Raw genomic sequence first — 26256 nt, forward strand, 5'->3', positions numbered from 1 at the left:
GAGGTGCACCAATTGAGACAGCCAATATTAGGACCTTTGTGGGGCAAGTTCACATTAGCAGTAGATGCTAAACATGCAGTCAGACATGCAAGGAGGTGCTTATAAGTGTGATTTAATATCGACTGACATACAGGTTACATCAATTAGAAGATACGTTACAGCAGGGGTACCCAACAGCACGCGTGTCCACACTTTGGACACCCCTGCTTTACAATGACTTGAACATATGATAGTGACTCCAACCTACTGATGAACCAGCGGCGTGATGAGACTAGAGAATAACGCTTCGTCTGTTCCCAAGATTTGTTTTTGACGCATTTGCACATCCATGTTACGTAGAATTCTGCCAGCATTTCCGTTTTACTCTGCTACCACGGACAGAAATGATGCGAGCAGCCAACAGCACAAGCGGTATATTACAGTGTGTACAGCGTTCAACTGGTTGTGCTTTACTTCACATTCGTTTACATCCAACTGGGAGTGGTTGATGACGTACAGTAGATCCCCCGCTCTAACTCGCTTCGCTCAACATTTTCCAGCAGGAAGATGCTCTGTACATTTGTTTCTTAATGTGTAACAGTGAATTCAAAATGCGTTTAAAATATGAAAAACAGGCTGTTTTAGGGCTGTTTTCCTGGTTTCGGGTAGCAGGGATCTACTGTAATTGTAAAGTAGCTCTGCAGCAGCACATTTCGTAGTTGAAAATGACTCTGTGCCCGTATCAGAGGAGAACCTTACAGCGCTACTAGTGTTAACTAACAACACTGGTTGATTAAAGACTAAACATGATTGATTTATGAAGCAAAGGCAATTGTTGTGTATCAAAACAAGAAAAAATATCATCTGAATTGTATAGTTATTAAAAGTGCATATAAAATGAAACAACAAGGATTCTGACGGGCAAAATCCCCCAAACTAAGCAGTTACCTAACATGATACTGTGTTTTTACTTTCATGATTAGTAAAAAGAACAAGTAATGGAGGTGTACGTAGTAGCCATACTAGTAATTCAACATGATTGTAAACAACTACACCTAAAATGAAGCAGATTTGTCCATCAGTCTCATATTTGCGCCGTGTTGTTTTTTAATGTAAACCAGGGATGTCCAAACTTTTCCCACTCACATATAGCAAAACAATAAAAATCAGGTGTTATATAATCATCACATATTTATTAATGAAACATTTAAATATCAAATTCTACGTGGGTCAAGTTATGCTACGTGTTCAATAAATCTAAAGAACAAACTTTGTGGAGCAAAGTGACCCTCAAGAAAGGGTTAGTTTCCTTTTATTATTGTTCTTTACTACTTTTATTATTAGTATTATTATCAAAAATCATCAAAGACCGCAACACGCGCAGGAAGTCAGCCATTTTGGTTTGGAGGTGGCATTTTTGTGGCGGATTTGGTCCAATTCCAGATTTTTTTTTTGTTTTCTGTGTAATATTTTAAGGCAGTTTAATTTTGCCGAGGGCCAATAAAAGCCAAAAATGGCGTCCGGGCAGCACTTTGGACACCCCTGCATTTACAGTCACTGATTTTTGGAATGAAGTTGCATCGGGTTCCCCAATAATATATTTTAACATCAGTCCTTCCGCGTAAGATGACAACTATTCTGCGATGCACCACATGAAGCGTCTCCAAAGCTAGCATGACGTGTAAGAACAAAGTGATGACATCTAGGATCGTCTCCATCAAATGTCACGTATGTCTGCAGGAGCTCTGATGTCATATGCAAAAACACCAAACATTCCAGCATAAATGTAAAACACCATAGATTACTGTTACAAAAGGAAGCTAGTATTCCTGTGTATATGTGGATACTTATGATGGGTGCTACTGTAGCAGGACAGGAATGAATGACGCATATTTAGGAAACGGTGCAGCCGGTGTCCTTCTGGGGTTTTAAATCGGGCTCCTTCATTGGTTTCACTTCCTCCTCTTTAGGTTTAGCCTGGAAATAAAGACACAACACATCATTATAATTAGAAACAATAAGAAACTTGCACTTACATTTTTTTTGTATTGAAAGGCTTTGATTCAAGTGTCCTGTAATGATTTTTTAGGAACACCAGGGGGTGCTAATATTTCACTGTTTTGTGACTAAAATGTAATTTTTCTGCAATCTTATGTTATTCTCGGAAAATTAAGACTTTTTTGCTGTTTTTTTCGTAACATTTTGGCTCCCAGGTCGCATTTTGGACACCCCTGTTAATGGGACGTGTACTACCTTGTCATTTTTGGCTCCCTTGGTCAGGTCAAAGGTGGCATACACTTCAGGAGTACACTGCTCACTGTGGGATGGCAACTCAAAGGGGACTGGCTCGGCCAGGCCATAGTTGGCCTTCAACTCAAGCTGGGGGGGATCTGCTGGGACCTTGTGGAAGTATCTGGAAGAATACGCCCGTCACTGTGAAGTCAGTCTGTGTAAAACACTTGAGTATTTTATCAACATTTAATCCGACCCCTGCTGGAGACTTGGCATGAAGTACTCTGGTGCTGGTACGTCACTGGTATGATATCAACACGCATGTGTGTGACTCACATGAAGCCGTTTTCCCGCTGGCACTTCTCCAGTGTGTTTTTAATCAGACCGCCCAGTTTGCGGAAGAAGAGCTGCTCTGATGGTTTAGCGGTGGTGCCTGGACCTTTGGTGTGACGATATTCTTTACACAGCTCCTCGGCGCGGGAATAACCTGAGCAAAGACGTTGTCATGTTATGTACGACAAATGGAGTGAAAATCAGACCAATTATTTCACATCAATTAGGTGACACACACAGTGGTGTGAAAAAGTGTTTGCCCCCTGATTGCTTTCTTTCGTATTGTTAATCTAAATGCCCTTACGTGAGATTTGCTCTGCCAGGGAAAAGTGTAAGATACTCTTCCCCTGTTATACAGAATGTATTTGACTTTATTTGATGTTTAGTTGTTATGCAAATTTGGATCGGAGCAGGAGGGGATAGAGAAGAAGAGAAAAAGAAAACAGAGGGGGGAATGCGGGGACAAGAGGGGGACAATACAGAGAGAGACAAGAACAACAGCAACAACAACAATTGTGACGACAATAGCAAAACAACGGAAACAAACACGACTACATCAGCAAATGATTTTTTTTCCCCACACAGGGCCATGTAGGTTTGGGGTTTTTTCTCCCTTAATAATAAAAAGTTTCATTTAAAAACTGTATTTTGTGTTCATTTGTGTTGTCATTGACTAATATTTAAATGTGTTTGATGATCTGAAACATGTGAGTGTGACAAATCACACCACTGTACATACTCCTCTGATCAAATTCCCCAAAACATGAGGGAAATTTGGTTGGAGATTGAAGTTGATAGTTGGTAAACTGCCGTATTAAATACAAAATAAAGTTTCCTGCGTGTTTAGCACTATTCAATCAAGATGCCTGTAGCCCTTTAAAGGGCAAGTAACCCTATTTGGTAACTTTTAAACATTAAACCGCCGCTCGTCTCATTACAGTAATCCCTTGCCAATTCACGCTTTGAATTCCGCAGCTTCACTCTATCACGTTTTTTCAAAAATATATTAAATTCATAGAAATTACCTTAATTATCCTATTATTCTATATTATTCTTCCACTCATTTAGCAAATAAAGGCGATGATAATAATGAAAAAGTTACAATTGAACATGTGTAGTCTTCTACTCCCGAACCACTGCACACAAAAGCATGAATATCTGGAAAAACATGCACCCGACGGTGTTGTCTGTGCTATTATTTTTCCGACACCTACGCCACATGGTTGCACTGTTAGGCCCAAATTTGACCCCATAAGTGGGACTGATTTTACCACAAAAACATGGCCATCTTTGCAAGGGCAGGTGCGCCACTTAGCAACCCCACTGTTCATAAGTCGCTGATCCTTTGTGTAATGATGATTAAAGTTTGAGGATATCTGTATTAAATGCACTAACTACAGCATATCTTCCAAAGCATTTTGAAAACAACCCATAGAGGGCGCCACAAATGTCATTTAGAGTCATTAGCAATGGGATTTAGGAGCCATTCCTTTCAAAGAGCCGTTCGAAAGACTGGCTCATTTTTGTGTTTCTTAATTATGTTTAGTAGCTCATTTTAACCAAGAAAACAATCAGTTTTAAAGGAGTGCTGCACAAAAATAGAAATAAAAAAAAAGTGTTCTCGATTCACACTAACATCTAAATATCGACAATGAAAATAATGAAACTATACGGTATTATTATAAATGACGAGCTCAATCAAAACAAACGCTACGCTGTTCTCAGCATATCGGACGAAATCTTCTGCTTGCTTCCCTCGTCCCCAGCGAACCCCGCCAGCCAGGGCGAGTTGGCTCTGTTATCCTGGCAGGCGAGGCTCGCTGGCTATCATTCGTCAGCTCGCCCGTGCCGACTTGTCTTCATTAAGAGAGTGCCATGTTTCTGACTGGATAGATTATTTTCAATATTTCTATTCATTTCTATGAAAAAAGCCCCCGGTCAACTGTCCTTCCGGGACCAACCAGGAACAAGAACAAGATAATGATGAGTCTAAATATGAGGATAGTAAAAAAACTGTAATCGCTTTAAGAGGAAAGCACATGGCCCTGAAGAAGTCGTCCCACAGAATCTAAGCAAGAAAATCGTTATTCACGGTTTTTGCAGAATCGTGCGGCTCTACTTAAAAGTCACTTCAGGCTGTGCATGTTGCAGAACCGGAATGACTGGAAAATAGGGTTTTATGTGTTCAACAATACAGTTAGAAGAGTGAGTCAGATGTCAATATCAAGCTGCAGAAACTTTTTAGCTCCAGGAACTACAATTGTCCAAAAAAAGTGAAGTAAAACATGTTGGAAAAGGGGCTGTACTGTACATACACTTTTCTGCTTCCTGGAGAGATCGTATCGCCTCACCGCACTTATCACTCCCCAGCAGCGTCTGTCCATGATAGCAGTACGCCTGGAACCACAAACGTACTGTAGCTAAGACCGCTACGACACTGAGAACATGACAACACACACTCCAATCCGTGGACGACTTGCCGTACATTAGCAAGCAAACTTACATAAGCCAAGTAAAAGTAATACTTGAGCTGGAGATACTTCCTCCACTTGCTGCTGCATTCGGGCTCCAAAGTGTTCAAGGTGTGGTCTGCACACACACACACACACACACACACACACAAAGACGTTAATGATGGTTTAATCATCTCCACATCTGTTGATTAGCTATCAGTCCCTCCAGGATTTTTGTGATTGTTGCGTCCTAAAATGACTGATTTTGCGACACCTTCTTCAAAAAGCTACGATGTTTTTTTTTTCTCCAATAACATTGCAGCTATAATAACAGCTTTAAGTGTTTTTTGTAACCTAAACCCCAGAAGGCACAGGAGTTCAACAAGTTAACAAAATATGCTTGTTTGCACACAAATGTGTGCATAGTTTGGAAAACAAATACAAAAAAACAAATATTGATGTTTCACTCGTTTTGCTACATTTATTATCAACTTGTGTACGTTTTCTTCGGAAATATGACTTTATTCCCATATTATCATTTTTTTCCCCAACCTAATTTTCCAAAAATGACAACTTTATCATGTTTGTTTATTTCTCATAATGTCACAATAAAAAAAAAAAATAGGATTTATTGTTTAATATTTCAATGCTGCTACTAAAATTACATTTTTCCCCACATGATTTTATTCTTGTAAAATTGACTTTTTCCTCATTAGAATTTTTTTCTTAATATTTATTTAACTTAATATTTTATTCTCATAAAATTACAATTGTTTTTCTCATTTGTACTGTTTTTTTCCCCCCAAACTATTTCAACTTTCTTCTTAATTTTCTTCTTGTAATTATGACTGTATGCCCATAATATTATAATATTTTCCCCTAATTTAAAAAAAAAATTACAACTTTTGTTTTCCATGTTTCTCATAATATTCCGGCTTTTAAAAGAATAAAGTTTTTCCCAACTTTATGATACTGAAATGACGTTTTTCTTCATATTACCACGTTACTCTCGTAAATGTAAGACTTTTGCTTATTAGATTACATCTTTTTTCTTCCTAATATTTTGATTTTATTCTTGTAAAATTGCTGCTGATTTTTCAACTTTTGCTTTTTAAAAAATATTTCTTCGTCAATTATATTTTTAGAATGTGTCGCAGGCCTGTGAAAAAACAAATGGCCCCTGAGACGCACTTTGGACACGCCTGGCAGAGAGTAACGAAACATAATTTAAAAGTAGTAGTAAATGGCAGCGAAAGCACATTCTCTGAACCCACTGTCTGTCACGTGACCCCCCCCTTGGGCTATTGCAGTAGTCAGGAAGTACCTGCTGCCATTGGGATGTGCACTGTGCCAGCCGTGTCTCTTGTTGAGCTGTAGAAAATGTTTGCCTGAAAGTATGTCATGCTTATTATGCATTATCTGTTTCAGCGGAAGGTGCATTTAAATGTCTAATTACGTGTTTTTGCAGGTGAAAGAGAGACGATGTGACATCCCTGCCAATGTAAACAAGGAAGGATGTGGGTGGGCCATGCAGGACACATCTGATTGGTTCGGGAAAATGACGACGACTGGCCAAAATGCGCGGGGGGTTGGAGAAAGTAACGAGTGTACGCATGATTGGCGGGGATTGGCTGAATTTGCATGAATTGACAAACTCCTGGAGGGTCTGAGAAATGCTTAGAAAATGCTCACCAGCTCTCTGGTAGAAGTTTGCAGTCTCGAATGCCAACGCTGCAACAATTGAGGCGTTGTGCTTCAGTTCGATGGCTCTGGCGATTGTCACTAGATAAATGACAAAGAGGTTCATCGCACTCAAAGAAACAACACATGTACTCTTTCTATTCCATTTCTTTCCAGTTGGTTTTATTGAGTTTTTTGCATCTTTTTCCATCTGCTGTTACACTGAACTTACTAGGTGAGCCTGATTTGCACCTCTAAATGTATTTTTTTGGACAGGGGAAGGGTTGATTTCAAATTGTTTGGAGATCTTTTTAATGTTCCACATACTGTTTGCATTGACCATGTTCTTTTTGGAACCGCACCACGGTGATACCACCCACTTCAACAATGAAGGGCAAACCAAATTCATATCTGAGATTTAAATACAATTAAAAAGGATGAAATAGATAATAATAAACGACAGAATTTTAAAAAACAGAATGCATTTCCTTGGAATCATGTTTTAATCATTTGACCGTGACATGGTGCTGCACCTGAATCTAACATTCGACATTTCACGTGATTTAAAAAAAATATAAAAATAACATAATATGAATCATTTCTTCTAAATTAATTTCAATATATTCTTATATGTGCCCAAAATGAGCTGGGATAGGCTCCATCTCACCATTGACCCCATTGAGGACAAGTGGTATAGAAAATGGATGGATATTTTTATTTACATGATTTAGGGCTGTCGAATGATTAAAACTTTCACACAAATTAATCAGTTTTCACATCAATTAATCAGGATTCATCACCATTTGCCGCTATGTGTGAAATATGCCCATATTTGCTGTATTTATATATAAATGTAAAAAATGTAATATAAATATATATAAAATATATTTTTATTACATTTGGATATTTTTAATTACTTCATTGATTTAAAAAAAATATAATTATTACTCATTTTGAATGTAAAAAGTCATTATTAAGTTTTAAAATGTTTATATTTGCACATCACATGCCCAGACACACTGTATATTACCTTAATCTTAAATATTATTCATCTGAAGAGTAAATGTTAATTATGTAAACAAAATACATAAATATGTAAAAATGTATGTATGGGGGGGTGTGGTTCCTCATTTTTTAACACGGACTGTTCATGTTTATGACACGGGAAGAAAATGCAGACGTATGAAAGAAGAATAGTGGTCTTCAAGCTGTGGTACAATGTACCTTCTTGAGCTTCTGCCTGAGACTGGATGATGTACGCATCAATCACTCTCGGCTCCAGGTCTCTGCCTTTTTCTGCAGGGGTGATGAGACGAGGGATATGGGCCTCCTGTGGGGAAAATTAAAGTTTGCTTTGCGTCTAGATCTTGACAGCGGCAAATCAAAGTGACTGACTACATGTGTGTTGCTTGAGTTGTGTTAAAACTGCAACTATGCAGCTGTGGACCAGCAGTTGGAAGTTTTGTTGAACACATATTGCGTTTTCTGAGACGCCGCTAGTTTTGCCCACATTGAAATACAGAATCAAATCCTTTTGAAAAGGGATACAATGACCTAATCGGGAAGTGCTGACGCCCAAGGTGATAATCAGGCGGGTCACTGTATCATAGCTTCAACTGCTGCAGATGAAATTCAGGGGGAAACTCAACTGTGTACAACATGTACGTCACCTTTAGACATTTGAATATTCCAGCAGCAACCTTCAGGCTCCGGTGAACATCTTTCGCTTCATCCTCTGATACACTGACAAAAAAAAAAAAACACATTTCAGAAACAATGCTGCAAGGAAACACAATATTGATACAATGTTAAAAGACAGTTTAAAAAAACAAACAAAAACAAAAACATACTTTTCTTTTCCAGCAAGTCTTGAGGCAAACTTGGTGTACCAGATGGCAACGTTAAAGGCCATGGAGACCAGCTCGAACACAGCATCTTGCTGGGCGCTAAAAAAAAAAAAAAACATACAAGAGAGGGAGTGTTAAATCTAAATCATCTTCTCCAGGGATACAACAAAAAGTAAAAACAAACAAAAAAAAAATATTGCAAATATTGTGTGTGTATGCTACCGGCCCCGCCTCCACCCACTGAGACAAAGAGACTGTATGACTGACAAAAGGGCTCACTCCGTTCATGTCGTTGTTCTATGGAACAAACTCACCCCAATGTGCTGAAACCAATGCACAGAGTGAATTCTCTTGCTGCCTGTTCGGAGGCGGGAGATGAGGGGAAACAGACTGACGCTGGCAAGATGATAGAGTTCATTTTCAATGATTGTGTGATTCATTAATTATTTCTTATCGTCCCAGGCCCAGTGCCCACGAGACATTTTTTTCTAAACGAGAAATCTGGTCACGTTGTAATCTTGCTACATCTTGTGGCATGAGCCCTTGGAACACCTGTAATATCTAATAATAAATAAAACCTCCTTTACATATATGATTTAAAATTTGCACATAAAAGAGCCAATGCTGGAAATTTATGACACCAAATTTGAAATAAGGAACTAAAAAAAAAAGAAAATAGTAATAAAGATCATTTGTATAAAAGATATTTTTTTTAAATCCTGAGACAGTATACCGAGGAACTAAAAAAAATTATAAAAATATTTGGGAAAAAATATATTTTTAAAAAGCAATTGAGGAAGTATGTTGAATTTTATACATTTTTCTACACAGCTGAAAAAAATGCTAGCTAAATAAACCTTGAAAAAGTAAAATTCTTTTACTACTTCAACTTTTTTTTCCCACTTGGACTGTTGAATTTCAAATTCCTACTCAATCAATTAGTGGGACGGGCGTGACTGAAAATAATCTTGCTTTCATAGTAGAGTTAACCCACAGGTTTGAACCCACTATGATGGAAAAGCAAGTGGCTGTGATTTGGGGCCGAGTACACCGCTGCCCCTCTTTCAAATTTCACCAGTCATTCAACATTTACACTTCTGAATGGGTTTAAAGACGATGACTCCCGACAGGTCACGTGTACCTCGGTGTGTTCCCTTGTAGAGTATCAGTCCATTTGAAGTTCTGGATGTACCTCATCTTGTTGTCCTGCGTAGTTCCATCCAAGGATACAATAAAGCCTGTTGTGGGAGAACCAGTGGAAAAAAACAACAAATGTAAAGCCATCAGTCACACTGAAAATGCAAAGTGTTAAAAAGCCTTCATTATTAGTGTCACGGTCAGGAAAAAATGTTGACTGGTCAGCTGAATACTACAGTATTACATGCATGGGAATTACATGTGTAACTGCCTCATTAGCTGATTCTATTGATTTGTTATTTATCCGTTGTCCCTTGTTGTTAACTGAGGAAGTGACATTTGACTTATGGATGAGCATGTGATGCGCGTGTGACAACTGACATTGAAGGAGGGAGAAGTACGCGTCTGTGGCGTTTTTCATGATCTCCGGGTTGCAGGTGACGTCGGTGAACATTTCCAGCAGCCTCGCCCTGGTTGTCCTTAGGTCACTATTTGGACAAACAGATGTTTCTCCATCCAAAAGGAACGTTACAGTCATGCGAGAGTAACAGCCTTTTTGGTCTTTAGGATACAGGGTGTTCAGAAAATCACGTGTACTTTGTAGGGCTTACATTCCTTTCCCCAGCAAATGACAAAAAAACATAAGTAATTGATACGCCCATAAAAATGTAGTTGACGACGCTCCTGCTAGCTTGACATTGACGTTATCCTCTGATTTCATATCAATATTTGCAATAAAAGCGACATTATGACATTAGATTCAGCTCCAGAACCGTCGCTTTCTCTCTTCAATTGCCAGTGTGCACTCGCCACAACAATCTAGGTTTAAATATACCTCACACACTTAGTCAACACATTTTAAGTATAAAATGGATATGTTCTCACCACTAATGAATGATAATGTAAGATGTCCGATAGCTGTCAAAGCTAGAGCTGCCATTGCCATTTTGCGTCTCAGCTCACAACTATGGTGCGTTCACCAGCCACTGAACAAAGTGCAAAATCTCAATGCTTAACAAAAAAACATCAGTGACGCATAAAGATGTGAACATTATGGGCTTTCTTAACAGTGGTACACGTATGCTGTACAGTTGACAGTATTCCCTCTTTTATCGTGGTTAATCGGTTCCAGACCTGATGAGTGAATTTCCGCAAAGTAGGATTCTTTATTTATAAATGACACACTTTTGTAGTTAGAGAATAGAAAACCTGTTCATGACCTCTTAAATATGTTTTTTTTAAACATTTTTAGAGCCTTCTAGACCTGAAATAACACCCCTGTAGTCACCTTTACGTTCATATTACCCAATATAGGAGACATAACAAATACATAATTTTAGACATAAATAACAATCATGCTTGTGTGTGTTGCTATAAATGTGTTCCAGTGCTTTTATGTCGCACTGAACATTACAGTAACATTACTGACACCTAGTGACCAGTGTAGAATACTACATATCACGTCTTTTGAGTGATTTTTGTATTTTAGTTCATTTAGCCATTTTTATGATTGAAAATGTTTAATTTAGGCGAAAAAATAGTGTAAAATGTGATTAAATATGCATACTTTGGGACTAACAATAGGCCGTATTCAACCGTGAAACAGCGTGATTTATTAATCAATACATTTTTGAAAAAAACATGATAGAGTGAAGCTGCGGAATTCGACGCGGTCAACTTCATTTCCTGTCTGTATACAACATGTTCAGATGGCGTACCGCCCATTTTCGCAAACACCTTCTCCTCACATTTTAGATCAACATCTGCGGTAAACGTGACTGTTGTAAAATATTATTTGTTCCTCCTTCATTAACAATCCCCTTCTCTTGTTTCGCTACCTATACATTTCATACTTTAATTGTTTTTAATAAGGGGAGTGAGGCATATTTAGGGCTTAAGCGTAGATTGTGCCACGAGTGAACAGTGGCAACTGAAGAGAGAAGGGGAGGGTTCTAGAGCTGAATCAAATCTAATAATTAAGAGTCCCTTTTATTGAAAATACTGATCCAAAACCAGAGCTTGTAATAGAGTTTGTTTTCCAAACCCCCGGTATGAGACAGTCCTATCTAGTGAGAAGAACTAGATAGAGATCACACATGCTAATATAAAACATAAATCCAGTGTAGGTCTTTGGTCTTGATGACAAAGTTCTATCTGATTACAGTGTTATAATACACATAAAGGGGAGATAGAGCATACTTGCAAATTTTATTGGCAGCGGGGCTCCCTGCCACACCGTAAAAGTTAAAGGACACAGGCGCAGTCGCCTTCAGAGGGTTTCGGTGAAACCAATGCGCCATCTCGCCGGTGAGGGCACGCCTACAATCGCTGGAACACATTATGACAATAAGTGATGATTTGTGTGTTTATTAGATTGCGTAAATCCACATATAAATGGTACGTTCGACAATTCGACAATGTGTTGGGTAGAAGTAAGCAGGGTATGCGTATAGCTTATATGCTAACAGTTGAGCAATACAACTTGCTTTGGCTATAAAAATGAGACACTGTAGATTGGTGTCGTGTCGTGCCGTCATTTTTACTCAAAAATCATCCAGGTACCGCCAATTATATCACACTGTGGCTGACGTTTTTACAATACGCTGCTGCTATTGGGAACAAAAACAATTACGTAAGCTATGAAGAACTAGCCCGCAGCGCGTAATGTTAACTCTAGCTTCGTCTGAAACAGGAAAATATATTTAGACATATTTATTAAGCCGTGTAAAACCAAATCTAGTTCAACACTTACCAGTCGCTGTGACGTTTGCTTGTTGTGATTTGACACCCCGACGGAAAGTCTGATGCTGGCAAGTATTACTTACGGAAATAAACAGGCTGAATGTTGACCAGTGAGAACGGACTATTTGGTCACATGATAAAAGTCAGGAAGTGGCGGCAACCCGCTTCTCTCAGACTGCATGCAGGGCTGTTACTTGGGGTGGGCGATACTGCAAATTTTGGTATCGATTCGAATTTCTATATTTTTAACATTTTTCAAGATTCGTGAATGACTGTCAAATTTTTAAAAGCCATGATTATAACAAAACTAAAACACAGGGAAATGATTTGTAGGCAAACAAAAAACATATTTTTAACATATTTGTGAACACCAATGCATCAACACAATAATATGACACTGCCAGAATATCAACAACGTAATACAAATATTCCCTTTTATTACACACAACTGTTGTTGGCTCTCATTCCTTTTGACTTTTTTCACTCAAAGCCCTTTTTGTTTAACAATGTACAGTATAAATATAACAACATAAACAATGTAACAATTAGACAACACAAGAAAACACAGACATTTGTGAAAATAAAAGAACCGACAATGTTAATGCAATTGTATTCAACTGATTCTGCCTTTTGCATTGACCCGCCCACCCCTATTCTGCAGCAGTCATCTTCACATGCCAACAAACCAGTTATACACCACAGCCTCTCAGATCCGTGTGTGGGTAGCTTTTGATCGACTTCCTTGAACACGTCCTGTAATTTCCATGCATCTTCCCTAAAAATACACCGAAAATAATCCAATATTTTAGGTGCAACACACAAAAAGGGATGGCTGAACTACACACCAGGGGAGCGTGCAGTCAGGATGTCCGACTGGATTAAAGTAAGAAAACTACTGTATTTCAATATAAAATGTTTTTATTCCCACCCACCACACCCCTGAAACAATGACATGAACAAGTAATCATCAGATTTCACATTGATCATTATGGAATGTATGCACACATTAATACGTTTTTGTGCAAGTCATCTTCACCAACAATCAAGAACACACAATTCATAAGGCACTGTCATCAGTACACCTGTGACCTTGGGTTGCTGGCACTGCGTAACAACCAAGATTTAAAAGTTCATTTTAAATAACAATCAAATTCACATTCATTCTCCCTCTTGTTCTAATTAACAATAACTGTAAATAAGTGCTTGGTTGACACTGTTGCGCTTTTAACAACAACCAGGCTGAGGCACATTTTCAGTCAGCTTAACCGCAATGACGTCATTGATAGGATTGTACAACCCCCCCACCCCCAAAAGAACACGACTGCATGTTTGTTTCACGAGGTACATTTTGGAGGACGAGATTCCAAAAGGTCACATTTATTCTGTGCGGAAGAAAAATCAATAAATCAAGCTTGCGTTGTCGCATTCAGTGACCACCACAGAGTCAAATAACAACCACCACCAGGTGAAGTAACTCCTCTTCCGTTATGTGCACGTCAAATTCCGTATGTGCCTTGTTGACTGCACTCAAAAGTCGTACCATCAAAAGTACACCGCTCCCTTTTGCCGAAAGTAGGGGTGTCCAAACTTTAATCCTGAAAAATCAACAGGAGGCAGGGGGGGCCCACGTTGACATTTAAAAACATTTTACGCTAACATGTATATTTTATATAGATGAATTTTGTCAAACAGCTATAAACATTAGATATATTTAAAAACAAAGCTGTGTGTTGGTAGTTATTAGTATCAACATTTAAACTTTTTCTCTTTACATTGTACCTTTTTTTTTTTGCTCTATTTATTCCCCATTTTTGATGGCAAGTGGCCCCCGGGCTGCACTTTGGACACCCCTGGCTTAAAACCATTAAAGCAATAAAGACACATTTAGAGCCCCGTCGTCACTCACGGGAGAAATCATGATCTAAACAGACAATATACACTATGAATGACTCTTTGGCATCTGTGTGTGTGTTTTTGTTTTGAAATAGATTGGAATGCCTATGAATTCCACATTTTCAGAGACGTTTGGCATAGTTACTGCAGAGATTCTGATCTCGGACATCTCCCCAGCCCCCATTCTTCATGTGCGCCTTGTGTTCCGCGCCTTCAGAGGCGGTAAGGACAAGAGATAATGGGAAAAGGCCATCTTTAGCCGCCTTAAGTGCCTCCTCGACCTTCTGAAAGGCCCATTCTGGCCTGCAGTTCTGCTTCTGGTGCAGCCCACAGTCTCCGGTGTGAAGAACCCTGGAACCCTGGGCGACAAGCACTTTCAGGGGCTTTGAAATGCAGGTTCCAGAGAGATGCTGCAACGTCCAGTCCCAGTTGTAATCATCATAAGTGCAGAAGTCCTTGCTGCAGCCCATTAGCTTGTAGTACACCTCCCTGGAGATGGCCATGCCAATGTTGTGTTTGGTGGACATCCACCCAGTGGTTAACACCTTGTTGGACAGTGTGGCAAAGCCATTAGGGTCGTCATGGTTCCCCAAAGCCAGCATGTCGCAATCCGGACAGCTGTTCTTCCTGAATTCTATCATTGATGTATAGAAGTGGAAAAAGTCCGGTAAGATGTAGTTGTCCTCTTCTAGAAATACCACAAAGCCGCTGTAGCCTTGCAAGGCCTGCACTCGCTCCCACACAAAGTGTAACTTCCACCACCAGTGATGTTTGGTTTGAGTGATGGACGCTTCCCGGTAATGTCCGTAAGAGTCCGGGTAGTCCGCATTGAGACATCCTGTTTTGCGTGCATCTTCTTTGGACATGTCCCGTGGGCAGTCTCGTGGATCCTGCCCAGGAAACTCGGAGGGATACAGCTGAGTGCTAAACGGGAAATAAATTTGCAGCACCTTGCAAAAAGTGATCCCTTGCACAATGGACTCGATTTCCGCTGAAAAATAGTCATGGCTGAAGATGAGGAGGAATCTGTGGACCTCTGCCGCTCTCTCCAGAGACTTGATAAGGAGTCGGAGGTATTCTGGTCTGTTGTGGACCTGCACGACCAGAACCAGCTGGGGCACCAATGGAAACCTATCTGTGTTCAGAACATGCTGCTTGTAATTGGCAATGTAGATGGACTGGGTCAACTCTGCCAGCGATCCGCCGAGGACCAGCTTCACATTATCACTCGTGTCTTGACGAGTAACAACACTGGGTTCGTTTTCTGAAACTGACAGCACGCGCGTGGAAATCAAAAAAGTCCACACCGCTAAGGAAACACCCAAAAGCAACAGGAGATTCCTCTTGGCCAGCCGAAGCCTCATCTTGGTTAGGTTAAAAAAATCATATGGAGAATTCGCATGATCTGGCGACTTCCTCCTAACGTGACGTCAATGTAATAAATATTGAAACTAACTTCTGCCTTTCTTTTAACACCTGGAGGAGGAGGAACGAGCGTAACTTAGCAAGAAGTGCATGAACGTTGTGTTAAAAAGTCGGTCAGCTAGAACTTACCCTGCGTTACGGCGAGGCTTGACAGTATTGTGCTGGAAACAGGAAGCGAGTGTACTGTTTCGTTTTCCACGGAGCTGCAGACGTGTACAACGTGGCCAACAGTCAGAGAGAGTTAGCCGAGCGCTCCACCAATCATTGTTGTACCTGCAGTTGTGTAACTTGAGAAGCAGGCGCAAAGATCTGGCACTTTTTAGGTGCGTGGATCGATACACATACCGATACCAAAGGTGAGCTCGGATCGATACAAGCTCGATGAAAGCGATACTTAACTGTCTGTTTCTCCCGTCCTCAATACAACTTACTAAAGCGTATAGAGCAGGGGTGTCCCATTGTGGAGCCCGCAGCAGTTTGTTTTTGTTTTTTGTTGGCCTACAGCACATTCTAAAAATAGAATTTAATAAAACTAAACAAAACATAACACACAACAGCAAAAATGTTAAAATCAGTAGTAATTTCACAAGAATAAAGACAAAATTGAACAAGAAAAGTTGTAATTTTACGGGAATAATGTCGTAATGTTATGAGGAAATTTAGTTGCATTAAACTGATATTTTAAATGGAGACATTTTTTAAAGTCGTAATATGAGAAACAAAACAACAAATAAAGTTTGCATTTTTGGAAAATTAGGTTGTGGAAAAAGTTAGAATATTCGGAGAATAATAGTCAAAATATGGTAATAAAATCACAATTACAAGAAGAAAATGTACAAGACGACGGTTGAAATAGTTGGGAACTTGAAAAAATAGCAGAAATTAAAAGAACAGCTGTCATTTTAGGAGAATAAAGTCAAAACAGGAAGAAAAAAGGTCATATTCTAATGACAAAAAGTTCAAATTTATGAGAATAAACTCATACAAGAAGAAAAATGATGTCATATTAGTAGCATAGAGGTGAAATATTAGAGGAAAAAAGTTATATTTTAAGTTGTAATACTTATGAGAAACCAACAAAGCAAAATAGAGTTGGCATTTTTGTAAAATTAAGTTGGTGAAAAGTTATAATATAGGTATGAAATATACATTTTACAGGAATTACAAAGATTACTTAACAAGAAAGTTGAAATATTTGGAAAACTTGAAAAAAAAACAGCAACATGAGGGCGGAGGGAGCAAAGGCAAAATACTGTAAGTATTACATGTTATGAATGTACCTGTTACTACATGGTCACAGCATGGATATAAAACAATAAAACTGTTGTTTTTTTTTAAAAAATGGCTTTATAGGCGGAATAGGTGAATCCCCAACACATGTATTATTAGCTGCCTCGTGCCAACAGTTTTTCAATATTTAGAATGCACAGAAAAGAGAAAGATGTGTGTTCATGTCTCACCTAAGAACTGTGGACGGGCAACATTCCCCCCAAAAGTGCAGTTTTCCTTTAAGACCATCAGTGAAAGTAGTCTCTGTGGCCGACAGATTGTACCTCCTGCACAGAAGATGCACAGATGATGAAGTAGTACCAGTTGTTGTCAGCAGTGATTCCTCTTCAAGCGGAACAGCGCCTCAGTATGCTAGACCTTCCGAGCGTCGCGGCCACGCCGACAACAGTGGACGACTGGACTACGGGAGTTGGGGCGACACGGCCAAAAAGGAGTCCCACTCATCCACTGCCTGGATGTTCACCGGGGTCACCAATGTGGCAGTTGAAAGGAAAACACTTGTGGTTGGTCTCAAGCTGGACTTTATTCGTCAACTGCCAACTACAGAGTGAATGGATGACAGGAAAAATCTCACTCTTCAGGCAACAAAACACTTCTGCGCCCACACGACAACCATTTACACTCGCTGTTGAGGCAGGGCTGGTTATACTGGTTTCACAGTTATGAACACACAACAAATTAACAACTGCTCAAGCTTCGCATTGTATTATTTCAACCAGATTGACGCTGCAGTGAAACCTGAAGTTGAAGATAACGACCCTCTCGCCACACACACACACACGCACAGTTCCACACAAATCAATGTATGGCTGAGCACAAAGGAGCCAGGTGAAGAAACACGATCATAGGAGCTGTCTGCTTAAATTCGCGGTGTCCAAACTTTTTTACAGAAAAAGCAAATACAAATAGTGCAGGGGGGGGGGCACTTTGCAAAATTACTTGAAATGTTAGCTACAGTATATCTCAAGACAAAGCGTTTGTGTTATTATTAGTTAATCGTGTCAACATTTCAGCTTTTTCTCCATACATTTTCTCTATTATTTCTGCACTTTGGACACCCCTGGCTTAAAGCAATGCAATAAATCTTCAGAGCTGTGTTATCAGTCATAAAAAAAATAAGACAGGATGACCAATTAATGGCTTGCAAGAACTAAACATGAAATGTTACACTTACACAACTTTCCGAAACAAACTCACACCATCATTTATGAATGATTTTTTGGCATCTTGGTATCAACATTCAAAGAAATTTGACGGCATAGCATATGGTCTCGGACATCTCCCCAGCCCCCATTCTTCATGTGCGCCTTGTGTTCCGCGCCTTCAGAGGCGGTAAGGACAAGAGATAATGGGAAAAGGCCATCTTTAGCTGCCTTAAGTGCCTCCTTGACCTTCTGAAAGGCCCATTCTGGCCTGCAGTTCTTCTTCTGGTGCAGCCCACAGTCTCCGGTGTGAAGAACCCTGGAACCCTGGGCGACAAGCACTTTCAGGGGCTTGGAAATGCAGGTTCCAGAGAGATGCTGCAACGTCCAGTCCCAGTTGTAATCATCATATGTGCAGAAGTCCTTGCTGCAGCCCATTAGCTTGTAGTACACCTCCCTGGAGATGGCCATGCCAATGTTGTGTTTGGTGGACATCCACCCAGTGGTTAACACCTTGTTGGACAGTGTGGCAAAGCCATTAGGGTCGTCATGGTTCTCCAAAGCCAGCATGTCGCAATCCGGACAGCTGTTCTTCCTGAATTCTATCATTGATGTATAGAAGTGGAAAAAGTCCGGTAAGATGTAGTTGTCCTCTTCTAGAAATACCACAAAGCCGCTGTAGCCTTGCAAGGCCTGCACTCGCTCCCACACAAAGTGTAACTTCCACCACCAGTGATGTTTGGTTTGAGTGATGGACGCTTCCCTGTAATGTCCGTAAGAGTCCGGGTAGTCCGCATTGAGACATCCTGTTTTGCGTGCATCTTCTTTGGACATGTCCCTTGGGCAGTCTCGTGGATCCTGCCCAGGAAACTTGGAGGGATACAGCTGAGTGCTAAACGGGAAATAAATTTGCAGCACCTTGCAAAAAGTGATCCCTTGCACAATGGACTCGATTTCTGCAGAAAAATAGTCAAGGCTGAAGATGAGGAGGAATCTGTGGACCTCTGCCGCTCTCTCCAGAGACTTGATAAGGAGTCGGAGGTATTCTGGTCTGTTGTGGACCTGCACGACCAGAACCAGCTGGGGCACCAATGGAAACCTATCTGCGTTCAGATCATGCTGCTTGTAATTGGCAATGTAGATGGACTGGGTCAACTCTGCCAGCGATCCGCCGAGGACCAGCTTCACATTATCACTCGTGTCGAGGTCCAGCTTCACATTATCACTCGTGTCGAGGTCCAGCTTCACATTATCACTCATGTCTTGATGAGGAAGCACGCGCGTGGAAATCCATAAAATCCACACAGCGAAGGCAACACCCAAAAGCAACAAAAGATTCCTCTTGGCCAGCCGAAGCCTCATCTTGGTTAGGTTCAACTAAACACAGGAAACTTCAAAGCACTTGCAGCACCAACTGCAAAATCGACATCAAGCTAGATGAAGGACCAGAGAAAGCCAAAGTACTTGTTATCTAACACATCAAGGAACAACATCATTTCAAATCACACGACTCACAAAGCCTTGATGTAGATGCGAGTCAACAACAAATGACAATAACAAGTCCACCGTCACAAAGATTATGCCAGATTCAACAATATTAAGAAACACTTCTAATTTATTGATATTCACCAATAAGTTATACCTCAATTTATATCCAGAAATTAATTAAATTATAAATTGTGTGATTCTGTCAAAATCTTTTCTTCAGGACAGTCGTTCGTGGTTCGAATATTGCGGCTTGACTCTTATCATTTTTGCAAAAATATATTACTAAATCACGCTGTTTCATGGTTGTATACGGCCTATCATTGATTTTAAAAAGTCATATTGAAGCAAATTTTACATATTTTTTGCATAAAATAAGCATTTTCAAGCATACAATTAGCTAAATGAACTATCTGTAATTTAGTTCTTGACGATCGCCAATCGGATCCTCCAGCTCAGGGACAGTTTTTTGGGTCTTCCACTTGGCTTTTTTGTTCCATAACCCTCGGGATCTTTGAAGAAGTTTCAAATGACGGCCTCACTGCGTCCAACCTCAGCAGCAATGGCGCGCTGCGAGAAGCCTTGCTTATGCAGCTCAACAATCCGACCGTTTGCCATCAAGAGATCATGGCAGTGTGAATATATAACAAAAAATGACACTGAATCCTCATTTTTGCCAAGATTTTGGCTTTTCAAGGCTGTGGTCTTTTGGTTAACTGACCTATTAACCTATTTCACTCGTAAATTACTCACTCAAATTTCTCTCAAGCTCTACTAAGAACCTCCTTAAGATCCAACAATGAAAAATGTACATTTTTGAAATGTTTCAACTGGTCTTAACATTTTCAGGAGTGAATCTAACAATATGTCACAGTCATTGCATTTTTCAACCAGCGTAGCATGTGGTGGAAGACAGGCAAAGTTAGGGGTACTTTTCTGCCGCAAAACATGCCCGAAGCGCGTTGTCAGACAAGTGACCTTGACTCAAGGTGTCGCATCCAAATGCATTGCAAGTACGGAAAGAAACAAGTTGAATAACTCAATGTGGTATACTGCAAACGTGGAAAACATTACGTGGGCATGTTTGTCTGCGTCCTTCGGAAGTGTGTCCTTATGTGTGTGTAAAACGTATTAACGTACATGGTAAAAATGTTTTTACCCAAACACATTTGTCACACTCTCTTCGCAATAAAACATTGGTAACAAATTGGTAGAATTACAGACTGATTGCAATGTTATTGACAAAAATGTTTGAAGAAGCTATCACAAATGTAGGCAATTTATGCTGCAGAAAACACAAAAAAAGCCAGTGAAATCCTGAAGGGACTGATTTGTGTGCTTCTATCAAAATACTGCAAGGCCTTCCATCCATCCATTTTCTATGCCGCTTCTCGGGGTATGCTGGAGCCTATCCCAGCTGACTTCGGGCGACAGGCAGTGTACACCCTGGACTGGTTGCGAGCCAATCGCAGGGCACATATAGACAAACAACCATTCACACTCACATTCATACCTATGGACAATTTAGAGTCTCCAATTAACCTAACATGCATGTTTTTGGAATGTTTGAGGAAACCGGAGTACCCGGAGAAAACCCACGCACGCACGGGGAGAACATGCAAACTCTACACAAAAATGCCCAAGGGAGAATCGAATCCAGGTCTTCCCGATCTCCAGACTGTGACTGTGTGTCCAACATGCTAACCACTAGACCACCGTGCGGCCCACTGCAAGGCCTTATGATATAAAATCATTTTTACATGCATGGACAAGTGCGGTTTTATAAATTTGTGATTCAGTCATTTGGGAAGACATAAAAAGCAGAAAATAAGTTATAATATGAGCAGGATTGTTTTTGTCCACTTGGTGGTAGCAGTGAGTAACCAACAAAAAAAACCATGAGCCTAGACATCAGATATATCTTTGAAAACATTACATTGATCCTTAATAGCCCATAGTCGTTTTAACACTACATTATAATAATTCTTCATGGTAGATCATCTTTTGAAACTACATTATATTGATCCTTGATAGTAGATCATCTTTTTCAAATGACATTATATTGATCCTTGATAGTAGATCATCTTTTTCAAATGACATTATATTGATCCTTGGTAGTAGAGATCATCTTTTTAAACTACATTATATCAATCATTAATAGTAGATACATAATATTTAAAGTACATTCGATTGATCCATTCGAGATACAATATTTTGAAACTGTTATATTGATCGTTGATAGCAGATGCATTATCTTTAAACTACATTATATTGATCATTGATGGCAGATATAGGATCTACAAACTACATTAAATTGACCCTTGGTAGCAGATATTCTTAAAACTGCATTATATTGATCCATTATATTGATACTTTTTCAACAAGATATTGATCCTTTGTCGTCGATATCATCTCACTGATCTTTGATAGTAGATTCAGATTATTTCAAGTACAGACTGATCCCTGGTCCTTTAAACTACATTATGTTCATTCTTGATAGTAGATATCCTCATTACGGTCGCAGGGGTATGGTGGAGCCTATCCCAGCTGACTTCGGGTGAGAGGCGGGGTGCACCCCGGATTGGTCGACAGCCAATCGTGGGGCACATACTGTATAGACCAGGCGTGGGTAAACCTTTTAACTCGTGGGCCACACTGGGTTAAAAAATTCGGCGGAGGGGTGGTGCATGTATCGGTGGTCATCAAACAGAACAACATGCTTACGGCGCAACGAATTAAAACGCAACACATCCACAGCATGACATAAATCTGTTTTTTATAAGTGCCCTCAAGGCATGCTGGGTAGTCCAGTGGCAACAACAATATGAGCTATGAAGAATAAAACATTGGCTATCAAGAGTATTGGAACATCCCTCATTTACTTCCTTGAAGAACTCCTCAACAAGTTTCGAAATCAAGCAAAAATGCGACAAACACTGCAAAATTTTGGGAGAGAGTGTACCACAAGCTACCCAGCATGCCTTGCGGCAGGCATATGTGGGTGTAATTTTGGCATGGTATTCTACGTAGATATTTATTTGTATGCCCGCATGGTGCAGTAGGTAGGTTACGTTGTGTGTCAGGTGCGTGTTGTTTGGATCGCCTTTTTGTGCAAGCTACAAATTGCATCTGTGACAATAAAACTCTCTTGAATCTTGAATTTCTTGTAAAACTCAAGCATGACACACTAGCACTGCAAGCCATGTTGCCGTTAAAGGTTAAAAGTAAAAAAAAAAAAAAAAAGGAATATGGAAACGCCCGATGGGCCATATTAAGATGCTTGCCAGGCCCGATGTGGCCCGCGAACCACAGTTTCCCCCCCCGGTATATAGACAAACAAGCATTCACTCACATTCATACCGATGGACAATTTAGAGTCGGCAATTAACCTAACATGAAAGGTACATGCGATACTGATCCTTTGTTTTGATCACTAATGCTAGCTATACCTGTAGCAATTTTAAATGACATTAGATTCATATTTGGTCGTAGATATTGTCTTTTTAAACTACATTACATTGATCCTTGATAGCAGAAGGGAGGCCCCAACATCTGTATGAGCACATTTGGTGATGATGGTCTCATCATACAGGGCAACCCTAAGAATGTCGATTTCCTGGCTTAAACTACAAGGTTTAATAAAGGTTTCTGTATCTGTGCAATGTCATGACCACATCCTCCTCATGGTTGCTTTGGGTTTTGAAGATATGGCCGCAACAACCGGACAATAATCTCCCTGAAGTGTGTGTTTCCTTTTGTTGGAGGATTATTACACTCCTCCTCAATTTCCATGAAAATACAGTACGGCAACAGGATGTGTGTGAAGGTGGAAGAAGATGGCTCATTCACATGATGTACACTACTCACTAAAAGTTAGGGATATTTGGCTTTTGGGTGAAATTTCAGGATGAAGCTAAAATGCACTAGAACATCTACAGGTGAACTTAATTTGACCTTCTTTAAACTTTTGAACGCACATGTCCATGTACATGTTCCAGTACTTTGTACACAATTTTCTGCTCAGTTTTAAAGCTTCAAGGCTTTGGGTGAGCGATAATTCATGGGAGAGAACACCCTTCATGGCTTAAATGATTGTTTTTGACATAAAAGTGCTTACATGGAAGAGCAGCTGGAGCCAATCTGAATGGTGTTTAAAATGAGTGTGAGTCATACATAAAAGTATTCAAAGGACAGCACTGTTCTCTGACGTCGCTGTATACACTCTGTGTTCATTTTTAAACAGTTCCTGCAACTTTAGAGCTTAGAAAACCTGTTTAAGACCTTCTAAATGATTTTTTAAAACATTATTAGAGCCCTCTAACAATAGGAGTATTGGCGATGCCGCAGCTCGAACAACACCTTCCTCTTCTACACCTCCTTCCTGTTTTGCTTGAATTCAGTAGTATCTCTCACCTCAATAATGCAAAATGAAGCCAAAGAAAGTTGCAAGTGCCAGCATTTTGATAAAAGAAGGTGAGAAACATTGCTGAATTCATGAATTAACTCATGACAAAACAGGAAGCTGGTGTTGATCTCGCTTCCACATTGTGTCTTTGGGAGCAGTAACGTCTTCAGTGAAGGGACGTGAAGTACCCTTAAATGATGTATTATTGTTTGTCATTTACAGTATTAGCATTTAGAATTGTTTTATGCACGTGAAACTATAATTGTAAAAGTAGAAAAACCTGTTTTGTGTTAACATTTTTGAGACTCAACCGCCAATGACATCGTAGACGGGCGACTTGGCTGACTTCCGGTTCCGGCTGCCATTTTGTTAGCAAGCCTGCTTCGTTGTTAGAAGGCTAAGGCTGAGACATTGTTAAGATTTATGCCCCAGGTATCTATATCCATTCGGGGTTTGATCCACCTAGTCCTAAAACAGAACTGATACAACATAGTTTGGGTTCTGGTCCTAAAACAGAACTGATACAACATAGTTTGGGTTCTGGTCCTTTTCTGTTTCTTTGTTACCAGAAACTATGTGATGCTGTGGTGATACAACAGATGTGTCTTTACCCTCCAAGCTACAACAGAACAGCTTAGACCTTGCTGGGGGTTAACAACATCTGCTTTGGTTTAACTGTGAGAGAACAGCTAACCTTGTTGTGAGTTGAAATCTGATCGACTAAACTACGTCAGAGGATATACATGTATCTCCAGTAATGTCTACATTATCTGCTTTGCATTACGCAAAAACTTTGTAGAGTATATCTCCGAACCCATAGTACTTTTTCCCGACAACATGTGCATTTAATAAGGTTGACATCGTGCCTCATACATTCCTTTTCGTGTTCCTGGATGGGTGGATCTGAATTGAGCTCATTCTATGAAAGTACTGCACTGTCAAACATGTCACCTTTCACTCTATTCATGTGTGGTTTGTTCAAGACGCACTAAGGAAAAACTGTATGTCTTGATTACAAGAACAAAAGATAAAAATTTTCGTAAATGGCCAAATCTAAGGCAAGCTTGTTTTTATATTATCCAGGGCTTCCCTTAAAATGATGTAAGCTCCTGTGGTAAATACGAATGCATAGCTGTCAAAAGATGCCGAGCCAAGGAATGTCCGGAATGTGAAAACACCAATGAAAATCTTGAAATAAACACAATCGAACACTAACTTTTATGCTGTTACGTTACGTTAACGTTTCTATTAACACAACATGAGCAGTGTTCTGGCTGGTCCACGCCTCCTCCCCGACCACTCCGAGCATGTCGACCAAGAGTAGAAGCATGCAGATTTACCCTCTACACAGCTTGAGAGTATTTTATTTATTTATTACTGTAAATGTGGTGTAAATGGTAGCATCTCTGTGTAGAGTGTGCATGTCCTCCCCGTGCGTGCGTGGGTTTTCTCCGGGTACGCTGGTTTCCTCCCACATAGGTATGAATGTGAGTGTGAACACAAAGTAAAAAGTTGACTAACGGAACACTCCAATGTGGCTGAATTACAACAATTCTGCAAAGATGAGTGGGCCCAAATACCGCTACAGCGCTGTAAGAGACTCATTGCAAGTTATCACTTTTTCCCTCAGGGCCATGTAGGTTTTGGATTTTGTTTCTCAATTAATAATGAAAAGTTTCATTTAAAAACAGCATTTTGTGTTCAGCTGTGACTGATATTTCAATTTGTTTGATGATCTGAAACGTTCAAGTGTGACAAACAGTGTAAAAAACAGACAAATCAGGAAGGGGGCAAACACTTTTTTATGTGTATTGCATCGTTTTCACCCAGAGATAAACCGTTCCCGTCTGGTGCAACTAATAATCACAGTGTGGACGTAAATGTCAACCTGTCAAAAAAAAAAAAATAAATCCCAGGAACATTCCCGTGTGGACACGGCCTTATTGGTTCCTGTGCAAACTTACCATGAGAGGTTTGAAGCACATGGGTGGGTGGCACGTGCATAATGACTGTAACTGAATACTGTTGTTGCAAGGGAGCAAAGAGGTCCACATTTGGTCACCTCAGCCTCGCACAGCCACTGGAGCTGTTTTGTCAGGGTCTTGCCGTTCACGTGGCGAGGAGTAAGTAAAAACAGATGAGAGCATTCTGGTCATGTGCAAATGTCACCATCTGACACCTTAGGCCGTCTTTCATGCTGGGAAATGCGGGCC

At 40.0% G+C, this 26256-nt stretch overlaps 3 protein-coding genes across 11 annotated transcripts in view; all 3 read right to left on the minus strand.

Annotated features, from left to right (window-relative positions):
• Window positions 1–96: 96 nt before the first annotated feature.
• On the minus strand, window positions 97–12541 carry brox (BRO1 domain and CAAX motif containing). 3 transcript variants are annotated; one of them, XM_054761363.1, is made up of 13 exons: window positions 12414–12538; window positions 11861–11989; window positions 10043–10149; window positions 9666–9762; window positions 8528–8623; window positions 8348–8420; window positions 7902–8007; window positions 6690–6779; window positions 5048–5133; window positions 4860–4941; window positions 2548–2698; window positions 2233–2392; window positions 97–1956 (listed from the first exon to the last, which is right to left on the minus strand). In XM_054761363.1, the coding sequence occupies exons 2-13, from the start codon at window positions 11959–11961 to the stop codon at window positions 1873–1875; spliced, it is 1233 nt and encodes a 410-aa protein (XP_054617338.1). In that variant the 5' UTR covers window positions 11962–11989; window positions 12414–12538; the 3' UTR covers window positions 97–1872. The 3 variants fall into 3 exon arrangements, with proteins under 3 accessions (XP_054617338.1, XP_054617341.1, XP_054617340.1); XM_054761366.1 differs by lacking the exon at window positions 2233–2392 and having other exon boundaries at window positions 12414–12541; XM_054761365.1 differs by lacking the exon at window positions 11861–11989 and having other exon boundaries at window positions 12414–12469.
• Window positions 12542–12668: 127 nt separating this feature from the next.
• LOC129172034 (alpha-1,6-mannosyl-glycoprotein 2-beta-N-acetylglucosaminyltransferase) lies at window positions 12669–15999 on the minus strand. Its single transcript, XM_054761362.1, has 2 exons — window positions 15851–15999; window positions 12669–15772 (listed from the first exon to the last, which is right to left on the minus strand). Exon 2 carries the CDS (start codon window positions 15658–15660, stop codon window positions 14419–14421), a length of 1242 nt encoding a protein of 413 aa, XP_054617337.1. The 5' UTR covers window positions 15661–15772; window positions 15851–15999; the 3' UTR covers window positions 12669–14418.
• The window catches only part of LOC129172032 (alpha-1,6-mannosyl-glycoprotein 2-beta-N-acetylglucosaminyltransferase-like), a 54170-nt gene continuing 43831 nt past the window's right edge, over window positions 15918–26256 (minus strand). For 6 of the 7 annotated variants that reach the window (XR_008566895.1, XR_008566896.1, XR_008566893.1 and 3 more), the window contains 2 exons: window positions 17182–19586; window positions 15918–15994 (listed from right to left, as the gene is read on the minus strand). Coding sequence is in view for 1 of the 7 variants with exons in the window: in XM_054761361.1 (XP_054617336.1) it covers window positions 18217–19515 (1299 nt within the window). In the remaining 6 variants the exon portion in view is untranslated. Of the gene's footprint in view, window positions 15995–16747; window positions 19587–26256 lie in introns of those variants that run through there. The other variant, XM_054761361.1, reaches the window with a different exon arrangement.

This window comes from Dunckerocampus dactyliophorus, chromosome 19, assembly GCF_027744805.1.
Source record: "Dunckerocampus dactyliophorus isolate RoL2022-P2 chromosome 19, RoL_Ddac_1.1, whole genome shotgun sequence".
NCBI lineage: Eukaryota > Metazoa > Chordata > Actinopteri > Syngnathiformes > Syngnathidae > Dunckerocampus > Dunckerocampus dactyliophorus.

What these genes read in the sequence shown, in the direction of transcription:
- LOC129172034 (XM_054761362.1), bottom strand. Translation starts at nt 15,660, where the DNA reads ATGAGGCTTCGGCTGGCCAAGAGGAATCTCCTGTTGCTTTTGGGTGTT.
- brox (XM_054761363.1), bottom strand. Translation starts at nt 11,961, where the DNA reads ATGGCGCATTGGTTTCACCGAAACCCTCTGAAGGCGACTGCGCCTGTG. An exon ending in CTACAAGGGAACACACCGAG is followed by an intron (nt 8,624 to 9,665) that starts GTACACGTGACC and finishes TTTTTTTTTTAG; the next exon opens with CGCCCAGCAAGATGCTGTGT. An exon ending in TCTCCAGGAAGCAGAAAAGT is followed by an intron (nt 2,699 to 4,859) that starts GTATGTACAGTA and finishes GTCTTTGCTCAG; the next exon opens with GTTATTCCCGCGCCGAGGAG.